Source organism: Sardina pilchardus, chromosome 2 (genome assembly GCF_963854185.1).
Source record: "Sardina pilchardus chromosome 2, fSarPil1.1, whole genome shotgun sequence".
Taxonomy (NCBI): Eukaryota; Metazoa; Chordata; class Actinopteri; order Clupeiformes; family Clupeidae; genus Sardina; species Sardina pilchardus.
This window is the reverse complement of record NC_084995.1, coordinates 45567707-45581879: the sequence shown is the minus strand read 5'-3', so window position 1 is coordinate 45581879 and position 14173 is coordinate 45567707. Positions and strand designations below refer to the sequence as shown.

At 39.0% G+C, this 14173-nt stretch overlaps 1 protein-coding gene across 8 annotated transcripts; it reads left to right on the top strand.

Moving 5' to 3' along the window:
* The first annotated feature begins 2762 nt into the window (after positions 1–2762).
* On the top strand, positions 2763–13970 carry LOC134075238 (uncharacterized). 8 transcript variants are annotated; one of them, XM_062530801.1, is made up of 10 exons: positions 2763–2895; positions 2989–3155; positions 7136–7441; positions 8257–8511; positions 8600–8707; positions 8787–8809; positions 9021–9050; positions 9209–9283; positions 9358–9405; positions 12141–12280. In XM_062530801.1, exons 1-9 carry the CDS (start codon positions 2885–2887, stop codon positions 9358–9360), a joined length of 978 nt encoding a protein of 325 aa, XP_062386785.1. In that variant the 5' UTR covers positions 2763–2884; the 3' UTR covers positions 9361–9405; positions 12141–12280. The 8 variants fall into 8 exon arrangements, 5 of the variants coding, with proteins under 5 accessions (XP_062386785.1, XP_062386782.1, XP_062386786.1 ...); XR_009938032.1 differs by having other exon boundaries at positions 9209–9405; XR_009938034.1 differs by having other exon boundaries at positions 9209–9426.
* Positions 13971–14173: the final 203 nt, after the last annotated feature.

Below are 14173 nucleotides of genomic sequence, written 5' to 3'. Positions count from 1 at the left end.
CAGCAGGAGGAAGCACCAGACTGTAACCATTGTTTCAAGTGTGGCAGTGACTCTCACTGGTCCAGGGGATGCAGACTGGACAACAGCCGGAGGAGGTCGGAAAACAGCCGGAGGTTGTGACTGAGGGACGGGTCATGGCCTCTTCTGCAGTTAAGTCCCACCACCATGCTGATCAACAAACCTTGCCATCAGACCCGCGTGCACTGGGTGAGTTGAGAGACAAGCCATGCATCGCCACACTAAGACATAGAAAGCAAATTATAAGCCACGACAGGAGCAATTATTCAAGGAAATGTATCTGTGGTGATGTCCTTTGGAAATATGGGTGAATGCGTTAATGAAATACATGGGACATGTTATGCAGTAGTTCAAGACTGATGTGTTCAGGTGATGATTAAAGTAATGATCAACCTGGTTGTAGAACCAATGTGAAATCAGTTGCCTGTGGAAAATGCATGTTTTCATCTGGAAGAGAATGGTTTATGACCAAGGGTAAATGTTGTTCCAGTGAACAGGAAAACCTTTGTTATTGTTACATGTTAGAATGTTAGCTTGAATGTGTACAAACAAAAATATGCATATGTTGGGGACAACATTAATTTTGTGGGGGAGGATTGTAAGACCTGTATACTAGTATGCAGTATGTCAGTCTGTTACAGCGATAATGTTTGTCCAGTTGGTGGCAGTAGAGCGTTCAGCAGTATGTAAATGGGAGTGCTAGTAGAACAAGAGGAAGTGTGAGGAAAGCACATTGTATGTTCAGACGTGTGATGCAGTGGAATAAACACGAACTTTTCGAACACCGGTGTCCTTATTTTTAGTCGATGCCAGCGATGTAATATAGATATGAAGGCTATAAGCTATCCTACCAGTCGTTTCACTGTAGGCTACTAAAGTGTCAGCTCTTGAAACTCGTGTGAAGTTGGCAACTTCATTTCAGTCTTTTAAATTCTAATAAATGAAGAGATATTTTCCATAATAGCCTAATTTTGATGCATTTTCATAAATCACTTTTTAAATGTGACTTTCCAAGGAATTTCAGTGGAATTGTAATTTGGTTATTGTTATTTATCTATTCCTCTGTGTAGCCTAGTTGTCTTTTTAACTATAGGCCTAATACAATGTTTTACACGGTCAGCAACCTTTTTGCATTTACATGCAATGGTAATTCCTTCCATGGAATTACATTTTCTAGTTAATAAATGTAGAAGGCTTGAAAGAGCAGCAAGATTATTTTGGAGCATCATCAAGCAACTGATAGCAATTGTATTGATAATCGAGTGCTTAATTGTATGCAATGACACGCCTCCTTATGCAGAGGAAGTGATCCCCATTTTGCGCCCATAGACATGGACTACGACAAATTATCTTGCTCCGCCTTAAGGATCTTTGGTTGGAGTTTCATATCAACAATGGACAGAATCCAGAGACGCAGGGGACAAGTGTGTGTTACAGTGGAGGTGGGATACAAGGAAGAGGAGGGTGCAGGTAGGAGGAAGAGGATGAAGAGAAAGACAAAAAGTCCCAAAAGTTGCAATACTGTAAATGATGAAATTCGAGCAATAATCATTGACCATGTTCTGGTTCATGAAATAGCCAATGGCGGAGGCAGGACTTCAGGTCCAACTCAATACCACCAGTTTCTTTGTGGCTTCAATGCAGTAATTCAAAGATTCAGACTTGTGTAAATGTTCATTATCATCATGCAGATGTGGAATGAAAAGTATGAACACAGGCATGAAGACAGGAAGGCCCCTGGCCTGTGCTGATGTGGAGAGAGAAGCGGTGGAGGAGCTGAGTGCACCCACCCTTGGGCCTCTCAAACGGAACATGAGACAGTTATAGATGTGTGGGTTACCAGAGAGAGAGAAGTGAGATGAGAGGATGTGTGAGACGTGACTAATAGTCTTCCATACGTGATTAGTGTGCACACATGCATGTGTATGTGTGTGTGTGTGTGCGTGTGTGTGTGTCCGTGTGTGCATGTATGTGTGTGTGTGTGTTTCCGAGAGAGAGTGAGTGAGTGAATTAGTTAGTGTGTGGGTGAGTGAGTGAGTGTGTGAGTTAGTGAGTGAGTGGTTGGGTTAGTGAGTGTGTGACTTGGTGAGTGAGTGAGTGTGTCTGTGTGAGTGTGTGTGATGGTGAGTGAGTGGGTTGGTGTGTCTGTGTGAGTGTGTGTGTGATGATGATTGAGTAAGTTGGTGTGTCTGTGTGAGTGTGTGTGATGGTGAGTGAGTGAATACAGGACTAGAGCATTGGGGGCCCTTCTGCCCTTTGAGGTTTGGGGAGGAAGTGGTTAAGAGAGTTCAGTTAGTACGTTCAGGAAATCCCTCTTTACTGTCTGTAACTGATCAGCAGTTGAACCCTTGTTAGGCTATTAAATGTACTGCTCTGTATGTGGTGTGCAATGCCCTGATGAAGGTCTTAGGACCGAAAGCTTGGTATAAGTAAAATACACTTTTTTGCATGGATCCAAGTGTGCAGAGACTTTTTTCCTATATCTTACAGACGTTTTTCTGGCACCTTGGCTTTGGAGAGTGCGGTGTACAACCCTAGAACTGTAACTGATCAGCAGTAAAAGGGAAGCTGATGAAGAGAACCAACAGCAATGGGGCAAGAGAATGGACATGACGTCTGTGGACAGGGGAACACATGACCTGTTCTCTGTGGACAGGGGAATAAATGACAGGCAGACAATAGCATACAGCCCCTCATCCAACTGTTGTGCTCTCTGGCCACCGGCGAATCAGGAGAGTCTCACACATTCACTGATGGAGGAGACATCCAGTCCCATGGGTCCTCAGGAGCTAGTTTCATGCCTTAGATGCATTCAGTCCTCTACTGTTTGTTAGTAAGAGTGGCATAGAACTTGTGGGCTTCACTCATGTTACAAAGGTGTGTGTTACTGTTATCTTGGATCATTTTAGATTATGACTTCAATTTATGACACATTTATTTATATGTTTATTCATCCATTAATTTCTATAGATTTTTTTTTGTTTCGTGTGTCGTGACTGAATGTGGGTGGGTGATGGTGAAATATTTCTGCTATGCGGAAGTCGGCCACTTTCAGTGTGCATACAGCATGGAAACACATCTCTCTACACTGCTGGGACTATTCATACTTCATTTACATCTTTTACAGCTTCACACAGGTAATGACTCAACTGGAATCTTTCACTAAAAGACAAAATACAAAGCAACTTAAATGCTTTGCTAAGTTAAAATGATTTCTGTGTCACCAGTGCATTGACAATGTAAAATAACTCTTTGTAAACAAGATTCTATTGTTTCATTCAAACTAACTCTGATTCAAAATAGAAACAGAACAGTTGGTTAAAGGAGATCTTTGTTTCTCAAAATCTACTAAAATAAGTACTAAAACCCCCAAAATAAATCATTAGTGCAGCCAGCAGGCTACAGTGCTACACTCTAAGGGCAGGTTTATTTTTTTTTAGAAATAATGTTTCCGCAATCTTCCTTGTTTATTAGTGTAGACTATACACTTTATTGCCTTGTCACAGCAGTTGATAAGAATTGGCCTCAGATGAATATTATATAAAACAATGATGAATAAAGATACATAGATACACATGAAAACAGAATGATCGTTTCTCAAACATACATGTATATTCTTACATGATCAGATAGTATAATATATAATAGTAGTATAGTATAATATATTTCAGCTGTTGATTGATTGAAATTAGTCATAAGTGGTGAACTACACTATTACCAGGGTTGATATTGACAAAAATCGTGTATCCCGAGAAAAGTAACATTTCGTATGATTTTGTATCAGAGATATAGCTCTCCGCGCCCTCTACAGGTTGAAACATGCCATGGCATTTTGGTCCAAAATGCTATTGGAATGCTGACGTAGTCCTGCACTTCTCTGGCGAATCTATGTCACCGGGTCGTTGCAAATTAGAAACAACACCTGCTGCCCTGATTAGCCTACCTGTGATAAGCCATGTCTGCAGCACTCATTCCCAGATTGACACGAAATCACCATGGTTGATTGGCTGCAGCGGTGCTGCACTCTCTTCCAAATGTCAGAACGTCCTGCCCATTTTGAAAACCTTTTTCAGAAATGTGAAGTGGGTGGAGTTATGGGGTGCAGTTACACTTTAATTGCAGTCTAATGACTTGTTGGAAAAGTATTTTGTTATGTTTACAAAACCCAAAGGGTACTAAAACAATGAAAAACTGACACTGAAGTTATTTATTTATTTATTTGTTTTCATTTGGAGTGCATGGTGACTTACTGCACTGTAAGTTTTTTGCTTACAGTAATCAGGGGCGGATTTAGCTATTTTGGGGCCCAAGGCGAACATAGCCATGGGGCGTTCCATATACGTTCTTCATATACACAAATTTAGGAAGGGCCACCCCTGACACACCCCATAAGCAGTGCAATTCACTCACCGTCAAGTAAATGAAGGAAAAAGCAGAGCCTTCACTGCCAGATTGATGGTTCTAATGAATGCAGAAGTATTAAATCAGGGGGATGAAAAAATGTTTTGTTATTAATTTTCAGAACTGTTGTCTTTTTGTTCGTTATTTTTTTCGTTATTTTGATGTTTGTAAATTTAACTGGAAAAATATTTTTTTAAAAAAGGGTTTTGATTTCAGGCCATAAGACCAAAAAAGTAACTATTTCAAAGGGGTATGATGACTTTCTATAGGCACTGTATTTGCTACTTTTGTGAACTTCATGCTCTGGCCAAAGAAAACACCTACTGTAATTACACTGCAAATCATTAGCCTGGGTGCTAGCTGAAAGTGTAAAAATGTTGGGTAACACTTTATTTTAAGACACACATATTCACCATTAATTAGCTGCTTACTAACATGTATATTAGTAGCATACTAGCCATTTGTGAGTCATTGTAAGATATCAAACTTTAGAATAGGGAACATATTTGGCATCACAAAGACTTAATTATTAGTTATTTGCACACTATTAGCACTTGTGGTTTAGTGTCTAGTTGAATTTGAATAGACCATATTTGATAAGTATTATTAGGGGTGAATAACTGTTCTTGTGGTACTACCACCTTACAAGTCCCATACTGAGCCATGTATATTTAAGTCATAATTCATATGCAACAACTTATTTAATAACTATGAATAAAGGGTAATTAGGAGCTTACATAAGGGAAATTCTTAATTAAGAGTCTAGTAAGGGTAGAATAAGGTCTTGCAGAATAAGGTATTAATTAGTGACTTTTAATGATTAGTATGCTACCAATAGACATGTTAGTAAGCGGCTAATTAATGGTGAATATGTGTGTCTTAAAATAAAGTGTTACCCCCTATGACTGACAGTATTTCTGGGTCACCTATTAATAGTATTATTGGGGAGGGGGCTCTCTAAGGCCCACTGTCAGTGCTGGGCCCATAGAATTAAACCCCCCATGGTGATGTTATAAAAATTGGACTGATAGATGTAAAAAAGGAAGATTACATTATATTCACACTGACCTCACTGCACTAGAGCAAAAACATTACTTTCCTTTAAGGCAATTAGACGCCATACTAGAGCACAGACTTAGTGTGTTATGGATGGTCATCTACTTGATGGTTTGTGGCACCAATGAACAATTACATGACAACAACTGTTTAGCCTTTAGTGCCATTGTCATTTATTTGTTATATTTTATTTGAAGATTAAAATTCCGAAGGCTTTATATGTGATACCTTTGAGAATATGTTGACTGGGCTGTTGCATTCTGGGAGCATTTTTTTTCTGAGTGTACCGTACAGTTTATAACTGTAATAAATATTACGGTAGTGTACAGTACAGAATGTAAATGTAGCAGTATGATACTGTCACATTTTTACAGCTATGAACTGTTGACAGTATCACGCTGGGAACTGTAGCTGCCAGTAGTTACTGTAAATTAACAGGGACATATTTTAAGGTGTGCCTTCAAGTGGCCCCTGTGATCTTCGATATGTTAACATGGCTTACATAGAGCTAACTTGCAGCTTGCAATGCAACTTTGTCGTTACTAACTTACAGTAGTAGGCTAGTTAGTTTCAGTTACACCCGGATCTCCTTAAATGGGCAAGGATGGCAGCTTTGAACCATTTGTGTAGGTGAACTTCAGAGCTCTATTGGCTGGAACACTGTTGATCCACGACTCAAGGGCCCAACCCATCTGCCTAGGGTCACAGTAAAGTAAGGTCATTTTAGTGTCAGAAAGTTCAAATAGTCCAGTGTAGGGAATAAATTGTCCATAGGGATTAGCAATTTTCTTAGGGAAAGTATGGGTCGCTAGGATTCGGGGCCAGGAATCCGGGCAAGGGGACCACAACAGGCGATGGTTGGGCAGTCATAGGGATGGGACTTCAGGTGTGATGAGGGCCAGGCACAAGGATGGCTGATGGTAAAGGTTTACCTCACAGGTGAGGTATGGGGGAAGAAAGAGAGATATAGAGTGGGTTAACATTACTGTGAGTCATGATGGTTAGTATTAATAATTACTAATTACTAATTAATAAACATATCAATGGTAATATATAATACTTTGTATGTAATGTAATGTTTACACAGCACCACTGATATAAATTGACCTGACATAACAGTATAAATGTAATGTTTGTGCAAGCAGGCCTACTTCTGTTTCCCTCAGTGGCTTCCTGTGGCCTAAAGTCCATTCCAAAGTTAAACTCAAGTCTTCTCCCATTTACACGGAGACCAAAACATTACATTTATTTCCAAGAAAGGATGAATGAGCATTGCAGTAGTTCTACATTACTGTAATATGAAGGACTACGTAAAAACATCTGCTGCATCTGATGTTTGAGCTGTAATGGGGAGAAGGGCCTGTCCATTGCTGCCATTGGGATGTTCATGTGATATCACTCAGTGCCTGCTAGAGGTTGACTGTCACTGCTCACATGACTGCAGGCTTGGAGTGATAAAACATGGACATCCTGAATATACTGGCTTACGTATACAATGTCTGCTAATACGGTTTACAGTATATGCTGGAAGGAGATTCAGTCAGAATACAACAAAACAAAAACTAAAATGACTTTCTACATCACTGCTTTAATGTCAAACCAATCAAAACCTCACTGTCTCACACATGATGTGTCATTCGTTGTCTCTGTGTCTCTGCAGTGTCTGCAGCTGTGCCAGTGTTTGTGCTGGAGGGAGGATCAGTCACTCTGAATGTGACAGGACATGAAGACAAGACCGGCTTAAATTTCATAACATGGAAGTTTCACAAGAGACCTGTTGCTGTGTACACCCATAAATTCAATGATGCAGATGTTAGAGATCCCTTCAAAGGCCGAGCAGAGTTTGATGTGAGCACCTTCTCTCTGCTGCTGAAGAACTTGCAGAGGAGTGACTCTGGGCTCTACACAGCACAGAGGGATACTGGGGAAATAGAGGATGTTGCAGACTATGAACTTTCTGTCCTGGGTGAGTGCATCAAAAAAAAAAAAACATGCAGTCAACACTGTTTTTTTATTACAGTTTTTGCCCGTTGCTTGAACACATTTTGCAAAACTTTGCTCACTGTGCCAAAACTCTACACACAAGTAAACATAACACAACACTAGGACATATACCTTTCACATCTACTGTACAGTATGTCAAACTGAAACTCTATCAAAACCTAACAATCCCTTGTCAAAATTTAACTCTGGTGACAAAATGAAACACACTTGCATCATATGTATACACTTTCAGATCAGGAGGAACACACTAGTCTACTTTATATAAAACATATTTGCTTGAATACCTTTTACAAAACTTCGCTCAAACTCTAAACACACGTAAACATGACACAACACTGGGAAATATACCATTCACATCACCATTTCCAATGGCAAAACTGAGGGCTTTTTGTAGATGGCTGATTGGTGTTCAGTTTTGCAAGTAAGTGTGTTCAGGTGTGTATTTGAGAGGTTGCAATTACCTGATGTGTTTTGTATTTTGGATATATGTGTTAAACAAATGGTACTCTGAGATTTCATTTTTGAAGGAAGTGTGTTATGTATGACATAGACTAGAGAGTAGTATGTATGGTATGCACCATATGCGGACCAAGTGTGTTGCATAAAGGAGTAAGTGTGTTGCCGAATTGCAACTAGAGTGCAAAGCAGCACTTTTGTTTAAGGTATAGGTACATGTGTTTGAGATTATGGCAACAAAACTTCAAGTTGTGTTACTTAAGTCTAAGCATGGGTCTATAGTGTTCAAACAAGTTCTCTCTCTCTCTCTCTGTGTTCCAGAGCCTGCAGCAGCCCCCACTCTGACTGTGGTGTCTAACTGGTCCAGCAGTGACTCCTGTAATGTGACTCTGAACTGCACAGGACTCAACGTGTCTCTGATCTCCAGCTGTAACGGCACCTTCTGCTCTCAGGAGGGAGGAGACACATTTCTCTTCATCTCTTTCAACACCACCCATGTCCTCTGTAACCATGGCAACAAAGTTAGCTGGAGTCAGAGCACCAAAGACTTTGAGTCATTGTGTCGTAATAACCCAGGTAAAAGAAATATGAGCACACTTCCAAAAATGTCAGTTTAGGTGTTCAAGTGTTACACTCTCAGATAACCATTCATGTGTTTCTACAGAAAAACCGCAGCCTGCTGGTAGCCTCCACATTGCAGTGCCTATTAGTGTATCTGCAGTATTAGTACTAGCAGTGGTAGTGGCGGGTGCTACATTAAAGATAAAAAGAGGTAAGGGAAGTGCATTTTTTGTGTAATGTATTCAACAATAACATTCACAGATGACTTGACATATTTTTGTACATTTCAGATGGAGCACAAGAGAACAGCCAGGTAAGAGCTGTTAAATGAAAATAAACATCACAGTAAAGTAGGCCATCATAAGCTTCAGTGCAGTGTTGTATTAAACGGTATGTCATGTCCTTGAGTGCCATGAAAGTCGCCCCAAATAAAATGTATTATAATTATTATTATTATGTCTGGGTGCTCCTGTCTCTGTGCTGCTGATGACCCTCGCTGGGCTGCTTCTGTCCACACCATGTAGCGTAATGACCTGGGGAGCGGTCAGCCAATGGTAAAGACATCATTTCTAACCTGTCAGCTTTTCCACCTTTTTACCCAAACATTAGTTTTCTACACGTAACTTAACTTTGTCTGCTTGATCAATATCTACAGTACTTGTGAGTCTGTATAACTATTGATTACTGTACATCTCTCTCTTTCTCTGTGTAGGTTTGTCATCAGCAGTCAGGGGAAGTTGAAAGTCCAGGAGAAAACACATATGCTGAGCCACTGAGCCAAACTAAGGTCTAATATAGATTTAGATTACTTAAAGCCATTCATTTCTTTCAGTGGGTAATTACTTATGTCTAATCCTACAGTGATATTTGAACAAGAGTCTCCAGTGAACAGCATGAATAATGCGTAAGGTGATAACACATATGTTTCCTGTAAGACCCTATTTTAGTATTATGATATTATGCTAACTTATTACATCCTGAGGTAATTCACATGTAACATCATAATCTCCCACTATACTCTCTCACTCTATTTATGTTAAATAAAGTCAGAGTATGGTCATCTTATGGCCTAGATGATTATTCTGTAGACTATCATGCAAGCATAGCATAGTGTTTCCAAGAGTCGCTCTATTCCTCTATCAGAGATCAGTGCGGTGTGTGTATATGAGTATGAAGATAATTGAAAGAGTATATTAAGTGTCTAAGAGGGAGTAATGTTTGAATGTATGTGTGTGATTATGATGTTAAGTGTAACAATATGAATTATCTCTCATGCTAATTTAACCTGGTGGTTTTGTCTACTGTATATCAGTGAGAAAACTACCGTGCTGATAAAGAGATGAGTTTATTTCTAGGATGTCCATTGTATGAGGTAGTTTTCAAGACTTGATAATTAAGTCTGCAAAAGTTGCACCTTTTCTATGTGCATGTAAAGTCATACAGTACAATCATCGTGTATGATGTAGTTAAAAACATACTACCGATGTAATAATAAAATATACTACTGGCGCATATAGAGTCATACTGGATTTTGCCTGCCATTTAGAAAGAGTTAGCTAATCTGGTTGAAGTATTGTTTTGAAGTATGTTTTTGTGAAAAGGTGCACAATTTGCTAGATAAACCAGTAAATCTTTGCGAGGTTTATCTGTAGATTTCTCTGATGTGCTTGCAGTGAGTGTCTCATTATTGCGTCTGCCTGGATTAACATTGTGCACAACTCATAGCTTCTTGTTTTATTCTACTGTCTTGCATTTTATCCTGCTTCCTGTATGGTTTTACTTCTTAGTGTCAACCAAGCCTGTACAGCATCCACTTAGTTGTGGGGATTTGGATTGTAAATGTAGTTAGCTAACAAGTTGCATCACTTTGGCTCTCAGTCTGAGCAGTTAGCCATCTGCCATGTAAAGCAGTATCCACTTAATGGCACAGGAATGGAAATACTAAAAATAATAGAATAGAATATATGCTTTTTTGATCCCGTGAGGGAAATTCAGTCTCTGCAGTCTTCTGCCTGCTCAACCAGCACGGCACTTCAGCCGTGGACTGGTCAGAGATCAAACTGGCAACCCTCCGGTTACAAGCCCGAAGCCCTAACCAGTAGGCCACAGCTGCCAGGGCTCTCAGTACAAGATTGCCAACAACACCAAAACACGAGTTAGCATGCCAATGTTGTTAGTGGTGTTTGAAAGGTGTTTGCAGGCCCTGGAGGAAAGCAAAGCCATAGCTTTAGCTGCCGTAGCTTTTTATTAAACCACTTGACTACAACGGTCCAATAATACAGTCGTCAGCAAATGAGTGAAGAACTGGAAGTCATGTTTAGGTCCAAATGCAAACCCTTGTGGTGAACTGAATAAAAATACAGGGTAACACTTTACGATAAGGGTACATGAATTCTCATGAATTCATCCCTGATTATATCATGAATCATTATGACTTAACATGAATTCACTGATTGTCATTAATGAATTCATGCATAAACAACTCATCATCTTAAGCATTAAGTACGGTTGGCACATCATCATGAATCATGATTAATTAAGCATGATCATGATGTCTTTTTGTCAGACAAAATCGTGGACATCACTGTCATTCACCGTTAATTAATGTAAATGGTCTACTTATGCATGACTATAAACTTCATTCACACATTTTAAAGCACAATCTGTTCATCACTTTACTTGAGGGGCCACAGACATGATTGACGAATGAAAATATAATGCTTAGCTAATGAGGACATGCCTATATTTACAATGTGGATTCTTTGATATTCTCTGAAAATGATCTTAATTAGTTCATGATGAGTTAATGTATAGTTTACTTACCCCTTGGAACACATTTCAAAAACCAAGAAATCAGATAGATAGATAGATAGATATATACTTTATTGATCCCCAAGGGGAAATTCAAGAAATCAAATCAAATCAACATGATCATGTGTAATTGATCATTATTCTTAATGATTAACCCACTGTACCTAATGCTCAAGATTATTTGCTGTCCATACCTGATGTCATTAATGACAGACAATGAATTCATGTTAATTAATGATATTTTCATGTATAATTAATGCATGAATTAATGAATTAACTCATGATAATTCATAACATTTAGTTAACATGAATTCATGTGCTATTACTTTTCTTTTTTCTCTATGACAGTGATGTCCACAATTTTGTCCGACAAAAAGTCATCATGATCATGCTTAATTAATCATGATTCATGATGATATGCCAACCGTACTTAATGCTTAAGATGATGAGTTGTTTATGCATGAATTCATTAATGACAATCAGTTAATTCATGTTAAGTCATAATGATTCATGATATATTCAGGGATGAAATAATGCATGATTCTTGCATTAATTCATGCATGAATTCATGAGAATTCATGTACCCTTATCGTAAAGTGTTACCAAATACGGAAATCAAGAAGACTATGGGATGGTCATGACCGACTGTTATGCTTTTGCTGATCCTCTGTGTGTGTGTGTGTGTGTGTGTGTGTGTGTGTGTGTGTGTGTGTGTGTGTGTGTGTGTGTGTGTGTGTGTGTGTATGTGTGTGTGTGTGTGTGTGTGTGTGTGTGTGTGTGTGTGCGTGCGTGCGTGCGTGTGTGTGTGCTTGTGTGTGTTTGTGCCTTCACAGTGCAGTACCACTCCTGCCTCAACGGTCTATGACACAGTGCAGCTAACTCGACTGCCAGCTTCCTCTTCAGCAGAACATGTTCCTCCAACGGCTTGCACTCCTGAAACTGTCTACGCTGTAGTGAACAAGAAAGCTGCTCCTAAGTGAGAAGGGATCACATGATGCAGAACATGCAGTATTTTTATTATAGGTATTTTAAATATGTATACAATTGTATGTTTTAAGTTTGGAACAAATCAAATGTAGTTTGTAACAAAATACATCGAGGGATTGTATTTAGAGTATTTCCAATACTTAAACACTTAAACACACACAATTGTCATTTTCTCAAATAGGCTAAGCCAAAATTCCATCACTATTAAATATACTACCTATAACCATGACAGTAAGCTATGCTCATCATAGTCCGGGAGCCAAAAGCCAGAATCTTGGCGAAGCTGGTTTTGTGGATTAAACCTGAGTGTGTGGGTTCAATTTGTCATTCTGTTTTGACTACAGAAAATTATGGTGGGTAGTGTAGTAAATATTCAACAAGGCCTATATGCTATTAGCTTAAAGTTAATAAATGAGAAAAGATCAAGACTGTATTCTGTAGAGAGAGGCCATCTGAACTGTTTGCGGTCAGGGAAATATTCTGTCTTTCCGTCAGCTATTTATTCTCCATAACTCAGCTTTTACTAACCTCAGTCTGTCCATCAGCTATTTATTTGACAAAACTCAGGGTTTTTCTAACCAGGAGTCTATCAGTCATCTCTTCATTTAGCTTATCTCAGGTTTTTATGTTTGTTTTGCTGAGTGCTGTCTGCCATCTGAAGAATATGGCAGTTGTGGACAGTTATTGGGGTTGTGACAATGGCTTCACGGGTAGTTAATAAGAAAATTAAGCAAGAGAGAAAAAGGAGATCTGAAAAGTTTCCATGACAACACCCAAAAACGCTGTAAGGTGGATTGATGTCCAGCTCCATCCTAAGATTTTGCGCAGATCTCAAATTGGGTGAAATATTCTGCAAAATACATTCACTCTGCTGTTCAGTGTTGCATTGGCTTATAGTCTTAGTCAGGCTGTGTCACTTTGTAGTATTGACAGTTCAACGGCTACTTTCGTCTCAGTATCATTCCTTGGACATTTTTCACATCAGTATTTTGTATTTTACTTTGTTACATTTTATGCACTAGTGTTTGTAGTTTGTAACAAAACTTTTTTTGATGTTTGTTGCCTCTGTATGTTCATCATTTCTGTCATCATATCATTCAGGCTTTATTGTAATTTATGGTTACAGTTCACTTTCCTTGAAAGTTAGAAAAGCCAACAGATCCTTCTTCTTCTTCAACAAATGTCTTTCTGTTATTACCAGTATTGTCAGTATCTTGAACAACAGCCACAATAATAAATGTCTAGTGACGAGCTCTTTGCTGTACACAAATCCACCGCACTCAGGTCATGAATAGGCCCCATCGCTCATAGCCATTGGTCAGCACAATTGTACATTTTTCATAGAGGCTTGTTACTGGAGCAAGTCCAGACCGAACTCCCCAGCTTCAACATCTGTTGGTGGGGTTACATTCGGACTGGCTTCCAGGCTACAAAAACTCCAATTATTTTTGTAATTTTGCACCCAAGACAAACGTGTGTTATAATACAGCATACACTGTTAAGTGTACATAAAAAAACCCCAAATGTGTTATAGTTATTTTGTCGAGGCTATGCTTTTGTCAACCCTGTATCTCTGATTCAGTGCAATAAATATGACTGTGTGGAATCCAAAACAAGCTTATTGATTAAAAACAAACAAAAAAACACATTTTATTACTGTGTTTTATGACAATGGAATAAAGTGTTGACTGAAACAGACCTGGGTTGATGTGGTTTGTTGTACAATAATGATGCAACATTGTTTTGATTTGTATCAATATCTACCAACCAAACATGAACTGACCTGTACACTGTGCCCCACATTAGCAGTTATGGGACAACTCTTGATTGCACATCAACATGCTGGCATCTTAAAGGAGAATTCCGGTGTGAAATTGAG